The sequence below is a fragment of the Zonotrichia albicollis genome, chromosome 1, assembly GCF_047830755.1.
Source record: "Zonotrichia albicollis isolate bZonAlb1 chromosome 1, bZonAlb1.hap1, whole genome shotgun sequence".
Classification (NCBI taxonomy): Eukaryota; Metazoa; Chordata; class Aves; order Passeriformes; family Passerellidae; genus Zonotrichia; species Zonotrichia albicollis.
In genome coordinates this window covers 6759396-6785028 of record NC_133819.1, presented here as the reverse complement: position 1 = coordinate 6785028, position 25633 = coordinate 6759396, and the positions used below count along the sequence as shown (strand labels likewise).

At 45.2% G+C, this 25633-nt stretch overlaps 2 protein-coding genes across 10 annotated transcripts in view; one reads left to right on the top strand and one right to left on the bottom strand.

The window, feature by feature from the left end:
- Nucleotides 1–2385: 2385 nt before the first annotated feature.
- On the bottom strand, nt 2386–4548 carry LOC141730701 (uncharacterized). Its single transcript, XM_074550349.1, has 2 exons — nt 4408–4548; nt 2386–3779 (listed from the first exon to the last, which is right to left on the bottom strand). Exons 1-2 carry the CDS (start codon nt 4546–4548, stop codon nt 2574–2576), a joined length of 1347 nt encoding a protein of 448 aa, XP_074406450.1. The 3' UTR covers nt 2386–2573.
- KMT2C (lysine methyltransferase 2C) overlaps nt 3821–25633 on the top strand; it is a 186837-nt gene continuing 165024 nt past the window's right edge. For 7 of the 9 annotated variants that reach the window (XM_026796590.2, XM_026796597.2, XM_026796585.2 and 4 more), the window contains exon 1: nt 4438–4754. In XM_026796590.2, the coding sequence (XP_026652391.2) occupies nt 4579–4754 (176 nt within the window). In that variant the 5' untranslated portion in view covers nt 4438–4578. Of the gene's footprint in view, nt 4755–21829; nt 22203–25633 lie in introns of those variants that run through there. The other 2 variants (XM_014269160.3, XM_074549838.1) reach the window with 2 other exon arrangements.

Below are 25633 nucleotides of genomic sequence, written 5' to 3'. Positions count from 1 at the left end.
TCGGTCTTGGTTTTTTATTACTGAAAAAAAATCCAGTAATTTGGCTATTTCTGGACTGCTTGGGTGAATATAAATGCAGATGTAAAACAAATATCACAGGCAGCTGATGTGATTGCTGCACTCAGCTGCCCCTGCACCTTCATCCTGAAGTTTGCTACAAGGAGAACCAGATGGGATGTGCAGCAGCACCAAACTGTCTGCACTTTTCAGAGCAGCACACTGAAGTAAGCAGATGTTGAACACAGTCAATTATCAATTTAGCACAGGGTAAGACAAAGTGGTTCAATATACTGAACATTTGAAATGTTAGCATGATGCTGATGTAGCTTAAATGCAGCTTTTGTGATAACTTGGATGTTTCTGCAAGGGGAACATGAGCGCAAAGAAGACAAAAATTAAACTTTTATTTGGTTCATGTAGAATGATGGATGATCATTAAACTGGCAGATAAATGTCATAAACCAGAAAGTATCTGGATCCCATTCCTGATATAATCCAGAATAATTTTCGTATTATTTATGTTCCATACACCACTTTAGTTGTATAAAGACAAAATTATATTTACATTCCAGTTGTCATTTTCCTTTAATTGTAACAGAATAATTTTCCTTAACTAGCTGATTTGAGACAACATCCTGTCTTCAGCTTCTTCTGTTATGAAAGTATTTGTTGTTAAGCACATTGGGACAATTTAGGATGTTTTGAAGTTAAAACCACTTGCATGCCTTGTTTAATCAGAACTGCAAGGATCTCACTTACATTTCAGAAACAATTCCAAAACTACAGAAATATTTATTTTAAGGAAAGCTAGAATGTAAAATTCCAGTTGAAAGTTTCAACACTGCCTGCCCATGAAAGTTTTAAAAAAACCAGGTGTGTCAGCTCACCTGAGTTAGTTTACAATGAACTAGAGGATCTCTTAACATTCAGTAAAGCAGACAACCTGTTCATTCAATATTATATATTTGCTCCAAAAGCGTGTGTTTTCCAGACAGCGAAAATTTATAATAGGTGGTTAGTGTGGCCAAGGTATAAACGTAAAAATTTTCCTGACAGAACTGTTCAAATATCCTGAATCAACAGAGCACTCCCACACTGGATTTATGTGTGGTGACACGTCTCCCAGCTCGTCCCTCTGCCTGCTCTGAGTGACAGCAAATAGAGTTTGCTACAATTCCATCTCCGCCTCAGGTTCCTGCTCTCCAGCCTCTCTCAGTCCCGCTCAGCTCTTCACACCTTTGATTGCCACGGCAGTGGCTGCAGCCCTTCACAGCACAGACCTGCCCAGCTGTGTTTGGACACGTAAGGAGATAAGGCACAGCAGCAGAACTCATGGGCTACGTCCCTAATTCTCTCCTGTGCTAGACCACACTACACCAGTGTTGACTTAGTCCTGTCTCCACTCCTGTTTTATATTGTGGTAGATATACACATAATTAATGTATTAACAAAGACAAAAAGAGAAAAAAAATTGAATTACACGTTTTTGTATAGGACATACATCCCAAAGCTCAACCACTGGAGGTGATCTAAAGGTATTAAAAACGTTTCCATGGGGGGACTGGATGAACAAGACAGGGACAAGTGAACCCAGAGATTTCTGGGATCTGCCCTGGGATGTGGCAGCTATTCCCCCCACACCAAGCAGTTGATGAGACCCCACGGTGTGCTCACATGTCGCAGCTCCAATCAATTTGCACACGCAGAGTGGCTCTGACACGTCCGAGGCTCTCCCAGGCCGTGGCGCATGAGCGCTGGCTCGGCTCCCGCACAGCCAGCCTGTCAGGAGATGGCCATTTGTGTCAGCAGACCAGATGGCAACCTGGCACCTCCAGCAAATGCCACACCAGCCATCCCACTGGGCAGAGGCAGTGGCCTTTTCCTTCCCTCTCCCTGCCTTTTTCTCTCTACTCCACCCAAGCCTGTAGCATTAAATGTTTTCAGTTAAATTACACTCACTTGCCTGAGTTAACAAAATTTGAAGGCATTTTCTTCTGTCAGACAACATGTAAACACATTAAGATCCCGTATCTAAAACTGTATGAGCAGTATACCCATGCTGTCATTTACAGACTTCATAACACAAACATTTTACTCAGGATGTATTTTTTTTATTTGGCATAAATGAGTACATCTTCAGTGAGAGGGCCAAGAAAGCCATACCAACAATCCAGCTGCTCTCCTTGCATGGTTGAACAATAGGGATGGCTCCATATAATTTTATACGTATGCAAGTGGAGACAAATGTATTACTTTCTAATGTATTTCATACATTATGTGAAAATGTCACAAAGGTCTATTTAATTACTCGGAAACCTAGAAAAGGAATCAACAAAGGTTTTGTTATGAAAAGGTTCTGAACAAAACAGGCCAGCAAAAGTCCTATTTGCCACAGCATACCATTTAATTTTGTATTCTGACGCTGACAAATGAAAAATTGGGGAAGGAAAAGCAGTGTAAAGGTCTGGATTGCTTTGTGTTTATTTTTACTTTAAAAAAATTAGCGACTAACATCAGCCCTCCTTCCCTCTTTGTACCTGAGTGATACCCCAGGCCATTTTATCAACTGGGATTCAAACAGAAACCCAAAGGCCACGGGTAACACGCTCCCGGGCTGTGTTCAGGCGCACCCTTGGGGCTATCGCTCCCCACCACGTCTGCAAGTCCGGCGAAGTTCTCGAACCCGCCCGCCAAGCGCGAGTCAGCGCGCCGCTCCTCAGTCCGTGCGCGCCGCTTCGTGATTCAGCATCCGCGCCCCGACCCCGCTCCCTCCGCTGCGGCCCCGGCAGGGAGGGAAGGAGGGAGAGCCGGCCGGGCTGGGGCCCCGCGGGGGCGGTCAGATGTGCCCTTGGGGCGGGGGCCCCGGGCCGGCGGCCGCGCTCCGCTGGAGCCGCTCCCGCCGCGGGCAGCGGAGCGCGTTGGGGCAGCGCCCGGAGGAAAGTCCGGGGGCGCGGCCGCTTCCTCGCCCCGTGGCCGGACTTTTCTCCGGCTGCGAGGCCGCGGCGCTCCCCCGCCTCCCCTCGGAGCCCGAGTCCCCGCTGGCCTCCGGGACACGTTAAATCCCGTGTAATGAGGCTTAACCCCGCCCCGCAGCCGGGCGGGCAGGCAGCCAGCCAGCCGGGCCCCTGCCCGGGGAGCCCCCCCCGCCCCGAGCGCCCGCAGCTGTTCCAGCCGGAGCCGCTGGAAAGCGGCCACGCTCCCCAGACTTTGTCTCCCTCGCACACAGCGCTGAACTCTGCTCCCTCCCTCCTTCCCATCCCCCGGGGCGCCCGCGGCTCCCCCCGCCTGCACCGCCCCGAGCCGCAGACGCGCGGCGGGGGGAAGGGGAGCGCTCCCGCCGCCGGGCTCCGGCCGCCTCCCCGGGGGCTGCGCGGGGCTCGGGGGGAGCGAGCGCCGCCGGGGCGGGCACCGAGCGCTGCCCCCGGAGCCGCGTCCTGCGGAGCGCAGCCCGTGTGCGGGGAGCGGCCGCTCGCAGCCAGGAGGGGCTTTTCCTTTTCCACGGGGAAATAAATAAAAAGAAATAACGAGGGTGGGGGAGCGCTGGGGCAGCGGCCGGGGCGCGGTGCGGGGTGCGGTGCGCGGAGCTCCCCGTGGCGCCGCGTCCCGTCCGGGCCCCGCTCCGCGGTTTCCCCGCAGCCCGGCGCGGCCCCAGCCCAGCCCGTGAGGTCGGCGAGGCGGCGGATGGGTGTCTGCGCCGGGGGACGGGCGGTGGGCGGGCGGGGCAGGCGCAGTGTGGGGCCGCGGCAGGGGAGGAGGAGGAGGGCGGTCGGTCGCTGTGTCTATGTGTCGCACAGGCGGGGGGGAAGGGAGTCGGGGAGGCGGGGGTTACACACCAGGGCAGCGCCGGGATCCCTTCTCCACCCCGCGGGGAGGGGGCAGGGCGCCGCCTCCTCCTCCCCCTTCCTCCTCCCCCTTTTTCACCCTTCCTCCTCCTTCTTTCCCCAAAGTTAAACTTCCTGCTCCCGGCCCGGCTGGGAAGGGGACGCGGAGCCCGGCCGGACTCAGCCCCTCGACACACACAACAGCTGGAGCTGTCAAAACTTCCTCCGCTCGGCCTCGGCCCCCGCCGCCTCCGCCGCCGCCGCCCGCTCCTCCTCCGCCCCCGGGGGCTCTGCGCGGGGGGAGGGCGCAGGGCCAGGGTACAATGAAGCGGCGGCCGCCGCAGCCGGGCAGCGCAGCAGCCGGAGCCGCCGCCAGCGCCCGGGGCCTCTGAGCGGGGGCGCCCAGCGGCGGGACCAGCCGCGTCTCTGTCGCTCGCTCTCTTCACCTCCCCCAGCCCCGAGAGACCCAGCCGAGCCCGGGGAGGCTGTTATTGTGTGTGAGACCCTTCCTTCCGTCCTCTGCGCTTTCTCTTCGCCCCCCCCTCCCCTCCTCCTCCTGCTCTCCCCATGCTGCTCCCCCTGCTACCTGTGCTGGTCGGCGGCGGCTGAGGCCAGCGATGCGAGGCGGAGGTGGAGGAGGCGGAGGTGAGGAGGAGAGGAGCCGCGGGAGCAGGAGGAGCATCGGGATCCCCATCACCATCCTCATCTTCATCCTCATCATCATCATCCATGTGTCTCTCTCGTCCTGCTGACTAGGATGTCAACGGAGGACAAGAGTCTGGTGGTGGCGGTGGTGGAGCCGCCTCAGCAGCAGCAGCAGCCCCCCGAGCCTGGAGCTCCCCCCCCAGCAGCAGCAGCAGCAGCCACAGACAAAAGACCTAGGGGCCGGCCTCGCAAAGATGGCGCTTCCCCTTTCCAGAGAGCCAGAAAGAAGTAAGTTCAGCGTTTGTGTGTGCGAGGCAGAGAGGGGCCGGGGCAGGCGGCCAGGCGCAGGCAGAGCTGTCAGTGGAGACTCGCTACTCGTCGCCCCCTCCCTCTGCCTAATGCCATTTTGAGAAGGGCCCTTCTTTCTTCTCCTCCTCTCCCCTTTGCACTTTCCCCTCCTCCTCCTCCTTTTTCACCTTTGTCTTCCTCCGCCTGCTCTCCCTTTTCCACTTTTCTTTCATCATCCCTATTCCTTTCTTCCCCTCCTTCTTCGGAGTTTCTCTTTAGCTCTTCCCCCTCCACCCTCTTCCTCCTTTTCCCCTCGCCTTTGCACCTTCCCCCTTCTTTTTGGGTCCGTTCCCTTCCAGGACGCTCGGCTGCCTTCAGCGTCGCCTGGGTACTCCCTGTGCGCTGCCGGTAGTTCCTCGTCGCTTTCCCTCGCTATGCCCCCCCCCCTTCCCCTCCTCTTTTTGGGAAGGAAAACACGGTTCTCGGCGGGTGGCGGCGAGGACACCCCCGCACCCCCCGCGCACACGCAGAGTTGAGGCAGGAGTTTCTCGGCGGCGCGGGGGGAGCTGTCAGCGGCCGCCGCACGGAGGGGACGCTCCGGCGGGACGGTGCCGAAGCACAACAAACACACGGAGGGAGGGGGCGGAGGATGGCGGGGGGAGCCCGTTCCCGGCCGCTGGCAGCCCTCCCTTGGCCGCGGCCTCTCCCCGCCGGGGGCGCGGGCGCTCGCTCGCCTCAGCGCCCCCCCCGCCCCGCCGGGCGCTCCTCAGGGGCCGCCCCGCTCCCGCAGCCTCGGGCGGGGATCCCGCCGCGCCGGGCCGGGCCGGGCAGCGCTGCCCGCGGACGGAGCGGGGGTGGCCGCGCTGCCGCTGCCCGGGGTGCGGGGCCGGGCTGCCCTCGGGGAGAGGCCCCGGGAAACGCCGCTGCCGCGCTGGCTCCGTTCCCCGCGGGTTATTTTTGAGTAGGATGGAGCTTGCCATGGCATAGCTGATGGCAGCGGTAATAGGGCAAAGCTGGGCGGCACGTTTGGCCAAGGAACGTCGGGAGGTGACCAAAGCGGCCCCTGCGCTGTGCGCTCTGTCCCAGCCTCGGGGTTCAGAGGCTGTTCCCTTTGTTTTGGGGGACGCGCTCGGTTTTGTCACTGCCGTGTTTGTCCTGGCGCTTCCCTGAACGCCCACCCCAAACATCGCTGCCGATTCCCGTGCCGGAATCATTTCGGCTGGAAAAGACTTTTAAGGTCAAGCCCGACCATAAGGTCACAGGGGAAGTCCACAACAGGACAAGCGATTCTGCTGGGCAGGACCTGACCACATGCGAAGACCACGCAGCTTTTATTTGCGTTTGTTTTTACAAACACATAAGTATCCCAGGATAGAACTATCATTAGTTTGGGATACGCGATTTTTTTTGTTGGTGTCATTGATGAAAGTTTGCCTGCCAAAATTTTCATGTCCCCTCTGGTTTTGGGGAAGGTGTGTTGTTTGCAGCTCCATCTTTTCATTATCTTTTGTATTTTCCCGATAGAATTTTTAATATAGCTGTCGTTGAAAGTAGTTGGCAAACGTACACATGGTGAAGTTCTTGCGTTCATCTCCTTTATGCTTAGCTTTACATACTTTGGTTTTATTTTTACTTACAGAATCCAAACCTTGCATAGGAAACCTTTGAATGTTTTATTTTGAGGGAGTTTTTTCTGAAGAAAAATGCAAATTCACCTGAAATGTACCAGTCTGCCCAAAAAACCTAAATAGTGTTGCGTGTGAAAATTGACATATCTTGTTAGGCCAGTTTGAGATTGTGTATGCACTCTTGAGGGAAAAAAGTGTGTGTTAAAGAGGTAATTCCTGGCCTTCAGTTAGGCTTTTGGTGTCATGGGAATGTTGTTGGCTAGGTTTAGGAAGAAATAAAATATTCCTGTAAAATATGAGCTTATGCTGACATGATTATAAATGTTTGTGTGAAAGTGGGAAATTAAATTAGCTGAGACAAAAATTAAAATGAATCAATACTCTTTTTGTTCACACTCTGATTGTTCCTGGCTGGTGTGGTGCTCCCTGTTCTTCTGCAAACATCTTTCTCCAAATCCTATACTTCTGGTAAAGGCATTATGACATGATTCATAAATGCTTTTGAAGCTAGGGTTTTGTAAAAAAATGCTATTTTCTAACCTGCACAACATAGGTGTAGACTGGTGGTTTGTAGTTGTATCCATTTTGGGAAGAAAATGGTTTTATTTTCTAAGTTTTCCTATTTACAAAATACAGATTACAACTAGCCTAGCAAATACAGAAATGAGACAACTAAAACTATTTTCTATTTTTTCCTTCAGAATGCTTGGTCCTGTCTTCCTTTTCACTTCTGTGCTTTCCAGTTGGATTAATGTGCCTCATGTAAACCAGATAAAAGAGCATATGTCAGACCATTTTCTGTACTGTAATCACATGTCTAAATCACTATTAGCCAGTCAAATTGTTCAACTGCTTTATCCCATTATAGGAAATGTTCCACTGAATGTTCAGTCTAAGTGCAGTCTAAGTAATGATAAAATGAAGAGCCCTGCATTAAACTGGCAAAGCCAGAATGGAATAATTCCTCAGCTATGGATGCCTCCATTAAACAGCAGTGCCATATTGGAGAGTGCTTTTGGTTGGTACTTTACCTTCTTTGAAGGCCGTGTTTTTAAGCAAATTTGATGAGTTTAAGCAGACAGATGGAAAACTGCCTTGAATCTGCTCCTGTGAGATGCCAGGGATTCTCAGCCCTTCCCAGGAGCAGGCTGATGTTAAGGGAGCAGAGGATCCTTCAGCAGGACAGGGCTTGCCCACATCTCACTCTGCATTTTGCCTGGTTATCAGTAAAAACTCCACTGGTGCTGTGGACACAGACAAGAACAGGGAACAGTGGAGGCTTCCTGTAGGTGAAAAACTGGGAATCAGTGTCATCAGTACCTGGAGAGAGGTGCAGATGGTGGAGTGTGCTGCTAGAAAAGCCTTTTATCCTTGTTTGAAGGATGTAGCTTCATGTGGCACTGTCAGGAGAGTTGATCTTAGGTGAACAGTTCATTTTTATTATTTATATTGTAATTGTGCCTAGAGGCCAGGGCACCATTACACTACACGCAGTACAAATGCATAAGCAAAGGTTGCTCCTGCACAAACAATTTCTTAATTTGAATGTAAAGATAAGGCAGCATGTAAATGTAAGAAATGTATTGGGAAAGCACAAGGGAGCTGTGAGAATGCTGTGAGCAAAAGAACCTGCAGGAAGGAGTTCAAGTGCCCTGGCTATCTCAGCATCGGGGAGTGATTCACAGGCATCCAACTTGGAGGGTATATTTAAAGCAGGGTGGCATTGTCACCCTGTGGATTTTCACAGAAAGCTGCTGTCCTGCCAGGCCAACACTCCTGTTTTCTTCCTTACATTTTGACAAGGGGATATCTGTACAGAGCAGCGACTCAAATTTAAGAGGTGGAGCAAGAACAGGCCATGCAGAGCCTTGAAATTTAGGGCAAGGAGGTTGTTCATGCTATGGTGCATCAGGAAGAATACAGAGAACTGAAATCAAAGTAGTGAATGAAGAAAATATTTTTATAGGATTGCCTTAAAAGGTAGAATGACTGAATTTATGAAAGTTGAAAAAAGATATAAAGTTGCATTACTAAAGCTGGGACGTGATGGAGAAGAAAGAAGCTTTCAGATGCATGGTTAAAAGAACTATTGCTAGGATTGTAGAGGAAAAATGGAAATTAGGTGCCACCTCACTGTATGGCCTGAAATCTTGGGAACTTAACTCTTGCTTGCATTATACCTCAAGTTCCAGGGTAGGGACCTGAAGGATAGAAATGTGGTTGGAAAGAAGTTCTAGAGGAAGAGTTTCGTTTTGACTGTGTATGAACAGCTGGTTGTTCATCAAAATGTATTACAATAGTATTGTACAGGGCCAGTAAATATTTTTGTAATAAATTTTAAGTGGCAGAGCTTTCTTAATCTCTACAGGTTACAAGCAGCACAAACAGATGCAGATTCTTAGCAAAATTAGCAAAGTTTCATTGATTGTGACCCTTTATAGATCAGTGTCTAAGCTCACTTTAAACTATTTTCAGCATCCATGAGATCTTGATGTATGCTATCAGTTATTTTTGCAAATGTCTGTAGTTTAAAGCATAATATAATAATGGTTTCAAAATTGTGGAGAACATTTTGTGCATCCTTTTTAATTACTCATGTTTTAATTTCCATAGTAGTTTTTCATTATTTTGGCCAATGTAAGCTGCAGAAGGTTTTCAAAGGCCATTGATTTCACATGTGCAGATGGGTTAAGGTCTGAGGACCCTTAAGCATAAGTATTTCTGCCAGGAAATTATTATTTGAGATTTTTTTATCATCACTTTAGTTGCATTTGCATTAGGATAGGCCAATATTTAAAGATACCTACTCTCATTTCAAAAGAAGCTTGAAGTGTTGGATGGAGCTTTATAGCTCAGCTGTGTTTCTTTAGTTCATCACACACCTTCTGTGTGATACTTGTGTCTTTACTTGCCTGCCCTTTTCTCAATTCAAAATTTAACATTTGCAAATGTAAGATGTATGTTGTGTTGTAGAATAAAAATGTTCCTAAACAAGATCACAGTCAGGGGAGGTGATCCCTGCCTGGCAGGATTGAGGTTTTTTGATGGACAAGCTTTGTACAGCTGTTGCGCAGTGAAGGGTTAATGTATTAAAGCAAACACTGGCCTCTACAAGCCACGTGTATCAAACTGCTTGGCCAAAAGCCAGAAGGCACATAGTGGAACACAGAGGGAGGAGGAGATGAGGTGTGAGGATTGAAGTTGGCTCTTTGCAGAACAGGGCTGAGCTTTGTGCCATTTTCTTCAGCAGCCCATGTTCTGTGACTTCCTCCACCGTATTTGAATTACCAAGCAATTCCCCAGCTGCTGTATGGATTTTTTGCACAGGAGCCTGGCTCACAGTGCTCAGGAGATGAATGATATCTGTATTAATCTTCAGATTTTTCAGTTCTTGAAAATTGCTTGTGTGATTAATACGGTTTATAGAATTGTTTTACCACAAAATTATTAAAATACAGATTTATGTAGAGTCTTTACTCGTGTCTTAAGGGTGAGTGAAGTTAAGCTAAATGCTGGAAATAGATGTAATTCTGTCTGTTTCCCCAGTTTGAAACAGACTTGCTGTGAAGGACTCTTCGAGACTCTTTTTTTTAACATTTCAGTTGTTAGTTTCTCTATGTTTGTATTTAATGATCCACTGAACTTCTGTAGCGCTTGTCATGGGAGGACTTCCAAGAGCTGTCAGACAGATCAGTGTGATGGCTGGCTGAAATCTCAGCATATTGGTCACCAGGAATGTCTTGCCCAGTCCCTTGGTTGCTGCTCTGAGCCATCTACACACCAGACATCTCTTCATCCTGTGTGCAGTGACACTGGAGACTTTTCCCAGCTTAAAACAATAAAAACAGTTCCATTTTCTTGGCTTTGCTTGTGGATTTTTTTTCTTGTTAGCATGTTAACTCCTACTAACTTCTTGTCATTGTTCTTTCATAAGATAAGTAATTGGAAATGGACATTTCTATTCTTTGTCATCATTTCAGCTCAGAGATGGTTTTTCAAGGCAGTTGGCTTGCTGAGAATAGGTGAACTCTGCCTTTCTCAGGCTGGAGTTGTTTTTAACTCCTTGCATCTCAGCAATACTGGAGGAGTAGCAGGGTTATGTATCACCAGGGAAAATAGAGTTTCCTTATCCACCACTAATGATCACTCCCTTACTCTGTGTTGTTATACACTAATGCTGTGAAATTAACTTTTTAATAAATGCTGTCATAGGCACACTAAAATGTTATTAATTGGCAAATAATTAGGTGACTGACAATCCCAGGAAATATTGAAAGCTTTTCTCCTATGTTTAATATATTTGATCACCAGTTCTTACAATCTGCATGGTTCATATAGTTAGGATAAATACAGGGGAACAAGATTTTGCTACTTTTTTGCTTGTAACTTGTACTTTTGGTAACTTGTACTGAATTCTGCATTTTTTGTTCTTTTTTTTTTCCCCACCACTGGAAGGATGGCACTAGACAGTGCTGTTCATGCCATGCCTCTGTTAGTCAAAATAACTTTGGGCACTTGTTTCAAGAACTACCCTAAGTTCTTCTAACAGCACTGGTGCTTTTGAAAGCAGGTGAGATAAAGCAGCAAAACCCTTAAAACCTAGAGTATTTATTACTTAAAGAGACATAGGCTGTGAGTGTGTGGAGTGCATCAGGTGGTTATTTTCCCCAAACACCATAAATCTTCAGCTGGTTCTGGCAGCCAAAAGGAGCAGCAGCTCTGCCCTCCCTCTGCTACCAGCTGTTTGTTCTCTCCCCTGTGCTGACCCAGGAGCTGGGCTGGGAAACTGAGCTGGGCCAGGGCTAACCTGGCAAAGAAACGTGTTTGTGATAGCACGAGGGAGGAGGAGGAGGCCAGAGCAAGGGCCAGGCTGCTGGAGGAGGCAGAGCTGCAGCTCCTGCCAAGGGGCAGCCTTGGCTCCCTGAAATTTGGGGGATTTTGGTTTCCAGGCTGACTCCTGTGGGCTTTCCAATAGAGGAGGGAATATTCAGGAGATGGAGGTTTTTACAGGCTGGTTCTTTGGCTGTTCAAAAAGGAATGGTGATGTTGAGAGGGTTCTTCACAGCATATAGATAGAGGAGTTGTTCTCTCATCTTCCTTGCTCAGACATTGGCGTTGATTAAATGAAGAATTTCAGTTCTCACTTTGATGCTGGGAATCATTCTTAAATTGAGTGTTTAAAGCACCCACCAGAACAATGTAAGTAAAATATCTTATGTTAACAATAATTTCTGGTATCCTTGAAGCTCCTTCCTACAAGTATATCAATATATAGGCATTATAATGAAATCAAATGAGGTCTTGCTTCTCTCAGAATATTTTTGCCTATAGCATTTTTTGGAAAGTATTTTTACTGAATCACACATGCACCCAATCCTGTTGCCAGCCATTCCAATATACATTTATAATTACTAATTTTCAGTGCTGTATTTATCAACATTCTAATTGCTCTCCTTGAAGAAACTGCTGGAAGCACTATCAAAGTAGGATGTTTCCACCCAGACTTTTGGCATTGGGTAGGGGGAGGGAAAAAGAGGACTTTTTCCCTTCTACTACGTTATTACTGAAAATAAAGTCTTGCCAAAACTAGTTTTAATGAGGCTCTCAGGAAAAAAAATCAGCTTTAGAAAAAAATACCAGTTTTTTACTTTGTCTATTATATATTTGTATTCCTTGGAGCATGTGCAATTGAGTCAGTTGTATGGCACAGTAAGATAAAAGGGATTTTTGGTAGTGAGGATGTGGTTCAAATGTGCAGGCTCTGCCCCTGAACATTTACTGACATCTGAGGTGGCTCTTAGTGATGTGAGTCTGGAAGCTGCAGCTAATCCAGAATGACTTCTGGAGCATCCCAGAGTTCGTGGAACCTGGATGTTCCAGTAATGGTGTCTTACCCTGCTCTGTCTGGCAGTGCAGGCTGTCTGCAGTGTTCTTAGGGCTCAAGAGAACAAGGATGGCTCCATATTGCTGCTAATAAAGAGAGGAGTAATTCTCTCTTAAAATTTGGGAGATTTATTAGTAAGCCATTTCATAAACTCAGAGTGTGAATTATTCAGGGTTCTTTTACCTGAAGCGTGAAGTTCAAAAGCACAATGAAATTATTTTAATAAAAGGAATATTTTAGTTTTCGTGTATCAGCAGAGATAAATGGAACTCTATGGCCAAAAAAGACTTGAGGGTGATCTTGCTCATCCCTCTGTGTGTTGTGTATCTGTTCCATTTCTGACAAATGGTTCTCTGACTTGTTTTTGAAGTATTTAGTGAATGCAGTTCCCCTGTACCTCTAGGCAATTGGTTTCAGTAACTAATTTTGTGTAGTATAAAATAAATATTCTTTACTGCTGATTAAGCCACTTTTGTCTTGTATTACTCATAGCTAAGACTCCACAGCTGAAATGGAGAACAATTTTTATACAAAACTTTTTCAGGTGATTTTCTCCTTTGTTCTGCACTGAACCAGCTTAACCTCTTTAGCAACATAATATTGATCTAACTGATTTATCCTTCAAAAGATTGCTAGTCTTTATTAAGTTTCTCTTGGTTGATATGAGCCACTTCTCAATTTATCAGAAGGATTTTTGTTAAGATCTTGTAATCAAAAATACTTGCAGCCCCTGCCCTGTCTTGTATGTAATTCTCCTGTGTGTGTCAATGTCATCATGTAAGTTCTGGAGGATGGGACTTTCTTGCAATGTTCATCCACATAGATTGAAAAGAATTTGCAAAGAAAAACCCTCTGGGTTTTTCTGGCTCATTGTTGCCAGCCTCTCTTAGGGCATTTTTACCAGGACTGTATTAGGGAAGATGATTGCTCATGGCTTAGAGATTACTTCTGTTTCTTAAGCATTGTGTGAAATTCTTCCAGTCCTGCTGACTTGAATTTCTCTGATTATTTAGTCTAGCAACAAAATCAGTTTCTGGTATTAGCTACAATAAATCTGTTTTATGAAGGCTAAAATACTGAAAATGGCATTTGAGTCTGTTTTGTTATCCATTTGTTCTTTCTAAACACTGTTTGTACAGACTTTTGTGTTTTACTTCTTACTTCTAAAATATTTCTGAAACTTTGTTTGCCTTTTATACTGCACAGTGGTAATACTGCATGCTGTGCTTTTATCTCTTCTGATTTTTATCCCTGACAGTTTATGCTGTTCCTTTATATTCATTAAAATGCCCTTGTTTCCATTCCTAATATGATTCTTTCTAGTTTCAGACCCTTATTACTGGCTGCTTTTATGCAGCCTGTATTGTTCATATACATTTCCTATCTCTCCCCTGCTTTGGAATACTTTGCCATTGTGCACATTCCAGTACAATAACTGCCAGTCCTCCTTTAAATTTTAGTCTCAGGAGATTCTAGCAACAAGTTCAAAGAGTTTGTTGAAATTTGCTTTTCTTCTTTCAGCTAATTGAAGATAAAAACTTGCTCTCCCTCTCTGCTGCTCTCGCTTTCCCCCTTCCTTGGCACAGCGAGTGCTTCTCGTTACCACTTCCAGCCAAATCACTGTACACATTGAGATGTTTAAAATGGAGCCTGCCCTAATAGAGTGAAGTGTGAAGTAACTGCTCTTCTGGCACCCTCAACTTTGTGAAACAGTTGTCCTCAGCGTTTTCACAAACATGTTGGGCTGTTTGTTCTGATATTTTGGTTTTCTTTTAGACGTATGGATGATGAAGGCCTCGTCTTACCCTCTGAGATACGTGCTCTGAAAACTTCTGCTAGCTGATTCCAAAGCCTCAGCAGCTTCCTCAGATTTTTCTCTCCCAGCCTCCCCAGTTCCTTTTTCCCTAGTTCCCATTCTCTGTTGCTTATGTGTTTGTTTCACCTCCAGCTTTTTTCCTTGCAATAAAAGCAAGTGACTGTTTTTTCTTACCGTGGCCCACTGAACTGGATGAGACTAGAACTTAGAAATGGGCCAGATGCTTTTCATTGTGAAGGAAAGCTCGGAAAAGGGAATTTTGAAATAAAAACAACTGATCATTTCAGGTTCCTTAATTTTTTCCATTTCTAATTGTGCTAATTTGTGGCTGTGCTAGTGTTCTGTATGGATGAGGGGCATGGCTGTAGCCAGCAATAGGGTTCTGGCATATGAAGCACTCAGCTCCTTGTCCATGGCTGTGAAAAACCCAGCTGGGAATGTTTGGAGTTGCTGGACACTGTTGTCCCCAGCGTTGTCTCTGCTGTCACAAGGTTCCAGTGGTTCTCACCCAGTTCTGACCATTTTGCCAAACAGTTCCCAAGGTTTCCTGTGGTCCCCACACTGTTCCCAGCATAGTTTGTGTGGGGCTGCTTTGTGTGGGAGTTTGGGAATGAGATAGTGTGGATGGAAGCTGTCCTGTGCTTGTCAGCCTCAAGGCCACCACCACCAACTGTGTTTTATGTACTGGTATAACCATAACTGGATTTGTTTTGTTGGTGGTGTTCTGTCAAGGAGGAATTCAATCAAACTGATAGAATTCTCATCAGTTTCACTCTCAGCCTCCTGGGCAAACAGTGTGCCACAGTTAATGTTCTCTAACCCACAGGGACGTGAGTTTAGGAGGAGCAGCTCACTGCAGAATTGCTCTAGAGGGAGCAGAGGGGATGGGATGTACAAGGCATGAGGCTCTGGGAAATGCTGGATTTCAGTGCCACTTCAGGCTTCTCACAAACAATGTTTCCTGGTTCGTGTTTTGAGTAATTAACCTTGCATCAGGCATCCTGGTAGAGATCTGTACAAAGGAAAGTGCAAAACACATTCGGCAGGAGTTCTAATTTAGATTTCTGCCTGTGTCTTCCAGAAACCCTTTAGGAGAGAACTGTGCCCAGAAATGGGAGGGTAACTCAAGAAATAAATGATCTGTAAGCAAAATTATTTAAAGAAATAATCTCTGAGCTCTTTCATGTAGCACTGAGGGCTGGCTCATGTCTGGCTATGCTGTTGTCTCTTTCTTTAATGGAATGGCAGAGTATTCTTTGTCTTGTGGTATGCTGTGAATGGCTTGGAAATACATCAATTTCAAATATATTAGTTGGTAAAGAATAATCTAAAAGCTTGGTAAACTAACATTTCGTGTGCTCTTTATGTGGTCTTCTCAGACAAGGATACATTGGTGGAGCAGAACAGAGGAAGTACTGTTGGTTGTGAACCTACTTTATGGACAAGCAGAAAATCTTGATCTCAAGGCTTGTTAACCAGATGCTGTCAGTGGGGGTTTTAAATTACTGATAATGTAAATAAATATTTGTTTAAGAATATTTTCTGCTTACTTTTTTTTTTTTTAATTCATGTGTCTCTTTTCATTTTACTTGCTTTGGACTGTCTTGATAGAAAAGAAATAACCAGTTTTTACATTGTTAACTTGGCCATGTTATTTTAAAGGCTTTTTTAGACCACTGAGAGTTTCTTGTCTATACTTAGTTAACATGCTCACACTTAGAAAACGTGAAGTCATAATTGTCTTGGACATGTTTAAACTTGAGTTGAAGCTTGGGCTCTCAGCTATTCCATATCTTGTCAGATGCACTGTGTTCCTCGTGTGGCTAGAATTTGGAAAAGTATTGTGATAGACATTTAGCTGGCTTTTATCTAAAGACTATGAATATTGTTCAGTTAAGTTGTTAAATATTTCTGGGGGTTTTTTTCTCTCTCTCTTTTTTTTTTTTTTTTTTTTTTTTTGTCCCCTAGTGTGTAGCCTGAACTGAACCTGGGGAATTTATATATTTATATCTGCATGGATGTGACCACATCATGTGGTGTGGGAGCATATTCCATAACAGCTATTAGTAATGGGCCTTGGGGACAGGGCAGGGGCTGAATTCTAGCTCCTGTAGTCATGCCACCTAGGTTTCTTTTATAGGAGCATTTGATGGTCTAGTTTCTGTCTGAATTGTTTTCTTTCAAAACTTGAATAATTATATTTATTTTACTGTTCTAAAGGAGCTTACTGATGAAAGAAGGAGGTGTTTTTAAATTCTGCAGAGGTCCTTATGCTTAGTCAGAAGAGTGAAGTAGTTATCTCTGAAATGCAATTCAATAGACTGGGGTCTATTGGGCAGGGGCTGTCTAATAGGAAATACTAAACAAAGGTGTTTAGGTGTGATTTATGTTGTCTGAGTATCACCTTTATGCCCTGATCTGTGTTGTCTGTACCTGGCAAAACTAATTGCAAATAGGGTCCCCCCACTGGATTTCAGCACTGTGTGTAATTACACAGCTATGTAAACAAGGAATTGAACTTCAAAATATTTTTAAACCGTTTTGGAAACTGACTCTGACCTGCTTTGAGGAGGAGCTGGGAGCTGACCTTTGAGGTCTTTTTCAACCTGAGTGACTCTGTGATCCTTTTCCATGAGCATCCCTTCTGATGGTGATGTCCATTATTTCTGTGGTACCCATAGCTTTTACACAGTGAAGGATGTGTGATAACTTTTATTTCCTAGGTGGTGTTTTCCTGTATTGTTTATGGAAAGAAAATAGTTTACTCAAACTCTTTGTTTCATTGTCTCTTATTTCCTTTGTCACTTGATACTTGCTTTATCTCTTAATCTGTGTGATTCCACATATACTAAATAAATTATTATTTCCTTACACATTGGGATTGTTTTTTTCAGAAATGGTGTCACCTGGCATTCCAGATTTTCTTTTTAAAAAGTACATTTAAAAGTTTATCTGCTAGAAAAGGGTCGGGCTATTTTGATTATGTTAAAGCAAATATGTCAGAATTTATATTCTCATTGGATTTTCATCATGCACTGTTGAAAACTGTTTTGTCCTGCCTGTGCTAGCAGCTAACAATGCATGTCACTAGCAATGAGTCATTTTCTGATGGCCTGGGAGTGCTCAGGTATTTCTGTTTTCTGCCTCTTCTCATCTTGCATCTTCTTTTGAACTTGTGGTTTTTAATCTGTATTGTTCTTTAGTCCTCTCTGTATTTATTTGCTCATCTCTTTATGTTTTTGCTGGGGATAAAGAAAATTTTCATCAGGATCTCTAGTGACAGGACAAGAGGGAATGGCTTCAAACTGTCAGGGAGCAGGTTTAGATTAGATGTTAGGAAAAATTCTTTGCTGTGAGGGTGGTGAGGCTCTGGAACAGCTTGACCAGAGAAGTTGTGGCTGCCCCATCCCTGAAAGTGTTCCTGGCCAGGCTGGATGGGGCTTGGAGCAACCTGGGATAGGGGAAGGTGTCCCTGTCCATGGCAGAGAGAAATGGGAAATTACATTTGCCACACCTTGCCAGTCAAAACCATGAGAAAAGACAGAATGTGGTGCTTTCTTATAGAAAGCAATTTTAATTACCTGACTTACATTGCTGTTCAATTTCTGTTTCTAAAAGCAAGCTTGCTAGAGATGGTATCCTAGATGTAATGGTTTTTAATTGAATTTATCACAATATGTTAATGTGGGTATGCAGTTAATTCACATGTTTCTTGGCTGTGTGACATGCTGCCAACCTGTCTTTGGGTCTAGATATGATCTGGTTCATGCTCACAAGAAGAGAGAGCAGGAAAGAGGAAATAGACTGTTTGGAACTGGTTTGGAACAGTTTTTCATTTTATTTTTTGCTTTTAGAAATGGAGTCTGTCTCTAGAGAATGTTGTAGTACAGGTTAGAAATGAAGAACTTCCAAATCCCTTCAAATGCAGTAAAAAAAGGAGTCAGTCTTCTTCTGTTTAATCCTTTGGCATGGAAATTGGAATTTACAGAGAAATTATTCACAGAAGAGGGTGGTTTGAGTTGCTGTGGAAGCATAAAGGGATGCTAGAAGGTAAAATGCCTTTACATTTCAGTAGAATTGCTAGGCTAAAGGATAAATACTTGCATTTCCTTTTCTGCTGTTGTCCTTTTGTAGCTCAGTACTTAGCACTTAATCTCAAGTTGTTACAACTGTAATATTTTTAGAAACCTATTGAATATTTTGGAAATAGCAGGTCGGCAGGACTTGAGGGAAATGTTTAAGAAAGACAAACACATTTTTGAGATTCTTAATATATCTGTCTTTACATTTTAAAATCAATGAAGTAACAGATCAGATATATGACCCAGTTAGAGTAACCAAATAATACTTCTGTTGAGAAGTCCATGTCTTTTATTTGTATATGTGTTCCATCTGAAAGTTTGATAGGAGTATATTGGAATTGGTGACTTGTTTTACTTCTGAATTTTTCTTGGTTGTTGTGAAGAAACATTATCTCAAAGTTAGGAATGTAAACAGGGCCTATCACAAACAGATAGTGCTGCTTTGCTCAATGTGTCCTGATTAACTCAAGAGTGGCATCCTTGAGTTAATCGATTTGAGCTTGGAAGAAAACAGTCCACCATATGTATAGACATAAGTTTTTATCTTAATCATTAAATCTATCACTTCTGTTGCTTATTTAAAAAAAAAGAAGTCTGAGGAGAGACGACTGGTGCCATTTTTCCCATGTACATTTTCTTGGCAGAAGCATTGGCATAAACACTTCCTGCCTTGCCATTATGGTGACACACGTTTGTGGGGATGTGTGAATCAGGGCAGGGAGCTGCTGCAGACACAATTGCTTTGCCTTTTCTCAGTGTCCAGCCCTGCTGCTTCTTGCTGGGTTGCCCTGTAGCAGGTTTGGTCCATGTGTTGGGTTAATAATTCAATATTTGGCTGAACGGGAACAGTTCTGAGGCTGGGAGGAAGAGGTATGGGGTGGGATGAACATATAATCCTACTGAATGCAATTTATGGGCAGTTTGTGGAGAAGTAGTAATCAGTCAACATGACTGGTGTTGGACCACATCTGACTGTGCTGTTGTAAAATTACACTTTTTCCTTCCTAAGATTTTTATGGCAATTAATGTGCTCAGAGCAAAAGAATGAAATCTCACAGTTTGATGTGAGAGAAAATACATCCCCAAGAAGGGGAAGAACAAGGCCAGCAAATATGGCTTCATACCTGTTAGCTTGGATCTTGGGTCACATGAACAGCAGGGAGCAATACTGAGTAATTCATTTTTATTATTTTAACCAGCTGTTACTAAATTACAACTTGTTTGTGCTAGCATACTTAAACTTGTCAGGTGACCCATTACCTTCTAGGTTAGAACCCAAAGTTTGTTAACATGTGAAAATGCCTGCATGTTTAAGGTACAGCAGCACAGACAATCATGTGGATTGATGGAGGGTCAGTCATGCTGCAGAGGTATCACCTGGAATGATGCCACACCTGGGTTGTAGTGGAAGTTCATGAAAACAGGCAATTATGGGATAGATGACACAGGAAACTTGGTACTCCAGCCTTGCTTGACCTACTGTTAAATTAAACACTCCTTTAATTTAATACAGTTTGGAGAACACGCAGCTTCTGTCTGCTCTTTGATATCTTCTTTGCTTGAAGAGGAGCTTACTTTAGCTAATCTGAGAATTATTGGTTAGAAAAGTGTTTAAACTCAGCAGAGATGGGTGCCCAACAGGGGCTTGTCCTGGCTGAGCCTGAAGGAGTGTGAGTGTGAAGGGGAATGGGGAGAGTGATTAATGGCTCAGCAGGGGCTTTGCAGTTCCCCACTTGTTGGTTGGACCTAGACAATCAACTCTTACTACAAAATAAACCCCTGACATCCCCCATCTCAGCTAAGGCTCAGAATAACATATTTAACCTTCTCATTGCAGCAGACTGAGTGTGCTAATGCGTGTGGTTACAGAGATGTGCTGATAAGCCAGAGCTTGATAGCACCTTGTAGCCAAATATATTTATGTGTCCGTACCTGTACTAACATGGCACAATGGCTCTTATACAATAGTTACTTGTTTCAGAGTAAACACCTGGAGATTTTTTCATGTGAGTGCTTTCATTTTAAAATTTTATCTTCATCTTTGTAGAATGGGTTTGATAAAAACTTTCCTGTAGGCTGGGCACTTAGAACATGTTCCAGTTGAAAATGCAAGGAGAGGCAGCATTGGTCCACTCCCTCTACCTGGGTAGATCCCATTCTGTGAATCAGTGTGAGATTTTGGATTTGTTTTGTTCAGTCCTAGAGGCGAAATGATATCTTTGAGTTCTTAGGTGTATTGAGAATTTCTCTAATCAGTGCTCATAAGACAATACTGAACTTTCTTGCTTGTCCACCACAGATGGTGCCCAAGTTTAACTATGTCCAGCTGCAGCTCAGTGTGACAGAAGAGAATTTGATATGAAAAAAAATGTTAAGATGAGTGAGAAAATAGAGGTGATGCATGGTCTGACTTCATTGGGCAAACAAGTCAGATTATTATTGTTGTCAATGTGTCAACCTGTGTCTTAGAGATGTCTGATACTTAAACAAATTTTCAGAAAACTTGAGATTGACAGAAGCAAAGCATTACACAACAGCTGCTTGGGGGTTTTTGCGTGAAGGGAAGTTGAACAAAGGTAGTTGCATTACTACTCAAATTGGCAGGACCCATTGGTTTGCAAGTATCTATCAATGCAAGTGAAGTGACACTTGCGTAATGTTTTCTTGATTTGTTTTTCTCTCTGTAGGAGAATAAAATTGGCAGGGAGCATTTGGAGGATTAGGAAAGAGCCATTTGTAGATGGACATTTGTCAAGCTTTGCTTTCTTAGCTTGTCCATTCCAGATTGTTTTGGAGAAGTGTAGAGCAGCCTGGAAAACGTTGCAGGGGCATGAGAGGGGGAGAGGAAAAAAAGAAAACTAAAACATAAAACACTAACTAAAACCACAAAACTAAACACCGAGAAGTTTCACCTCAACATGAGGAAGAAGTTCTTTAGTTGAGAGTAGAGGACGGGAACAGGCTGCCCAGGGAAGTCATGGAGTCATTTCACACCCACCTGGGTGCCCTCCTGTGTCACCTGCTCCAGGTCACCCTGCCTTGGCCGGGGCTTGAGGTAGTTGATCTCCAACCAAAAAGGTCCTGTGATTCAGGGGAAAAAGGAGAAAAACAAACAAAAAAAGGCGATCCCCGGAGTCCCACGTTGATCTTTCACGCGTGAAACCCCGGTTTTCCCAGAGCAGCCCCAGCAGCCGAGGAGGGGCCGCCAGGAAAGCGGCTGGCGTCTATGGAAACGCAACTTTTGGTTGCGCCGCTTTGTTAAACGGGAAAGTGCGGGCGTGGGGGGAAGGGAGCGGGAGCGCTGCCGCCCGCCGCGCTCCGAGGGTGCTGCGGGCAGGGCCGGGGGAGCGGCGGGCGCTGCCGCTCTCGGTTCCCGGTCCGGCCCCGGGCTCCCCCGGGGGGACGTGCAGGCCCCGCGGGGCTGCGGGGCGGGGGCCGGCCCAGGGGCGCCTCGGGCGGGGGCGCTGCGCCTCCGGCCGCCGCCGCTCCGCCTCCCGAGCGCGGGCGGCCCCGCTCCTGCAGCAGCGCTCCGGTCCGCACATTGGCGGCGCCCGGCTGCGTCGGATCTACTTTCTCTCCCTCGGCTCCCTTTTTTTTTTTTTTTTTCCTCTCTCTCCCTTCTCTTTTTTTTTTTTTTTTTTTTTTTCTTTCCCCTCCCCTTCCCCCCCGCTCCCCTCCCCCTCCGCCCTCCTCCGCCGGCGGCCCCAGCCTGGTTCGGGGAGGATCCCGGAGCCGAAGTTCCGCGGCGATCGGGGCTGTGGCGCATCGCTCCCCGGCGGCGCCGCCATGGGGGGGGCCCTGTAGAGCCGCCCGAGGCCCCGGGGCAGCGGCCGGGGGAGCGCCGAGCGAGCGGCACGAACATGGCAGACCGCGGGCAGCGCTGAGCATCGCCGTCTCCGCTCCGCGCTGGGCTCGGGCCCTGGCATGTAAATAACTTCGCTCCGGATCGCACCGGTGCCAGCCCCTCCATTTTCCAGAGGGGATTTGCGAGCGGTTCCGCGGCGCTGGGCGATGTCGCGCAGAGCCAGTTCGCCGGGGGTGAGTACGGCTGGCGCTGAACTTCTTTGTATGGAGGGCAGGCGGTGACAGCGGGAAGGGGCTCCCCGGGGAGCGGGGACCCGCCGGGACCGGGCGGCAAACTTGGCGTGGGGACTGGGCGCCGCTGACACTCGGCACGGCGAATTCGACGCCGTTCGGTCAGAAAAAAACCCGGACCCGCGTCCAGACGTGGGTGTAGAGGTTCAAGTTACACGCTCGCCGGATAATCCGCGGCCGTTTACAAAATAAAAATAAGGAAAAAAAGGACGGTGGTGGGTGGGAGAAAGAACCACAAAAGCCCCGCTCGCTCTGACCCGGGCGCAGCCGGGCATCCGGTCAGCGCTGCCCTGGGTACACCTACACACGTGTGCCCGCAGATATTCTGTAAAAAATACGACTTTATATGGATACCTATAGCACAAGTATTTATTTTTTCTTCTATTTTTTTTTGTCACTTCCTGATGTAAATACTGGAGAGATGGAAAATGGAGATAGGATTAATTTTTGTTTAATATTTTGAAGTATTTCGTGCACGCTATTTCTGATGAACGTGCCATTTTAATTTTGCATGCTTTCAAACCATACCTTTATAGTGTGAATTTTAGGTGACCCTCCCACTGTTTTAAACTGTAGTTCTAAACTAAGAGAGAAAAATAAAAACACTTTAAAAAATAAACTATGTTTCTAGCGCATAATGGATGGTCAGACCATCATATATGATGATTTTTGTGTGAGCAAATAGGTCATAAGTCAAAGTAAGTGTTATGTAACTGGCTGGCTTTAACAAACTTGGTATAACTGTAAAGAAAAAAACACTTTTTTTTTTTCTTTGGGCGCTATGAGAGGCTGGCTATCCCTTTTTCCAGTGGCCTTACTTTGTAGCAGGTTGATTAAAAACCCACCCTGCATAACAATCTATGCTTTCGAAATATGAAGCAGTTAATTTGTGTAGTGTTTTGTATTTTCCTGAAAAACTCCTTCGGTCTTGTGCCTCATTGTGGGTACTAAACACTACACACTCACCAGTAAATCATTAGTTAACACTCTAGCTGGATTCTTACATAATTGAAAAACGTTCCTGAGTTAGTTTAGATTTTTGTTTAACTCCATTTTTTTTTCTTAGCATAGCGTTATTTGGCATAGAGCTGTTGAAAGATCTGAAGATCAGTATGAAAATGGTTTGGGGCTTTTTCATGTGAAGAAATAAAGCAGTAGTGGGTTCGTACTCCTGTAGCAAAACTGAAACAACTGGGCAGACATTTAAAGGTTTTCTCAGTGGCTCTGTACAATGCTGGGTATTGAAGTGCACACAGCTCCTAAGCTGGAGGTTACGTGCAGGGGTCTTTGTGCTGTGTGTACATCATGGTGATGGTCGTGTGTGGTGTTTGATGCTCCTGCACAATGAAATCCACTTGCTACAGAAAATAACTGCAGCTTCCAGACTGCTGAGTGGAAATGTTTTAACCATCTACTTGTGAGATAGAAGCAGGAACAAGATAGACTTTTTTCTCAGTGCTGTGTGATCAGCTGCGTTTGAGTGCCATTCAGTAACTTCACTGATGACTACATTTGTTTTTAAAGGGTTTGGTTATGCATCTTTTACTACTTTGTTGTAAACGGCCTTTCTTTTTGAGAATATACTTGGAGTTCAAGTATCTGTAGTTTTAGTTCCTTGCCTCACTTACAGGTCATCTTTATAAACTGTTTTATGACTCTTCTTTTGTTTTGTCTGTTCTGTGCGAAGTATTACCTAATATTCTGCGAGCATTAAATATAGATGCTTTCAGGTCAGAACAGGTCAAAATATTTTTGTTTTGGTAGGAATACTATTTAATTTTGTATAATTATTTTGTCAGACTCTGTTGACTTATATTTTTTTTTTTCTTCTTTTTTTTTTTTCTTTTTTTAAAATTCTGTATTATTCTCTCCTAAGCAGAAAGTCCTGCAGAGTTTTGGCAAAATGTTCTTTGGAAGCTTTTTTTTTTTTGGAGGGGAGGACACAGGGGGGGATATTATTGTCATTTACATAATACACCAGCAGAAAGTAGTTGCATCATGTACCGTTTCTTAATGTGACCGTTCATTGGGCTTGGTTGAAAATGATCTCTTAAGGGTAAATGGCTGAGCAGAAATTAAAAGCAGGCATGTATTTGTTTCTCCTTTTGTTTCTGGCTAAAAGGACCATTCAGTATGTACTTTACGTGTATTTCCAGACTTACTGTATATAATTTATTCAGCTATTTAAAAATAATGGTTGAAGTATTCTTTTCTCATCACTGCTGTCAAACCTTACGGCTTTGCAATTCTGGTTTCCTGTTCAGAAAGTGTGGATAGAAAACTCTTAGTATGGAGGAGTATGTACTTGGTGTGTACCCTTTAGTGTAGAACTCACAGCCCAAGAGGATGGGGGACTGGCTCTGGAGGGTTGTCAAAAACATATTCTAAACAAGCTGAAATACACTTTTTTGTTTTATTTATTCCAATTCTACTAATTTCTAAAGCTCCTGGAAACCCTGGGATATAAGGTGTTTGAAGAAGTCCTAAAATCCACTTTGACAGTGGGCCTTCAGCTAGTCTTTTATAATTCTGTCTTTCCTCTGCGAAATCCTTTTGGCATGTTGTGGTTCTCTGGCAGGATCCCAGCGTGTGATATCACAGATATCAGATGTCTCCTTGCCATCCATGGCATTTGCTGTGCCGCAGTGACGGCCGAGGTGAACCAGGAAATGTCATGGAAATGGGGTGGGGAGAGCCAGGAAATGTCACGGAAATTGGAAGTGGGGTGGGGAGAGCCAGGAAATGTCATGGAAATTGGAAATTGGGTGGGGAGAGCGTGGCAGAGGAGCTGTCTCGTGCCTCTGGGAATAGGTGAGCGCCTTCTGTTTGACAGCGTTCACGTCTTTGTGTTTGGTAATCTGATGTGGAATGTATTCAGCAAACAGATGTGGCTTTTAGTGGTCTTGACAGGCTTTTTTTTTTTCCTGACATCTCAGATGGAGTTGAGTGGAGAAACATCACAGTTAAGCTTTGTCTTTTGGAAATATCTTTGATTAAAAAAATGAAGCATAATTATATGTGGCCTTCCTCGTAAGAATATTTTTTTTTCATCTCAGTGTTGAGGTCCAAAGCCAGGCACAAGCATAGATGATATCATGCATTTGGAGGATATTTGGCTCCTCCATAAGGTCTGTTGGAAGTTAGTCATAGCACTCTGTGTTTCTCTCTGTCAGGGAAGTCTCCCTCTTGTTTGTACTCACTGGAGAAATGTTACACAGTGAGTGTGGCTTGTGCTGATGGTGCTTTTGTAATACAGCTAGAAAATAAAAGATTTCACGCTGGCCTCTTTGTCCCATGTTTCCATCCTGATTTCCAAGCATTAAAAGGTGAATACTTGTGTAATGTTACTTAATTGGAAAAGATGAAGGCATGGA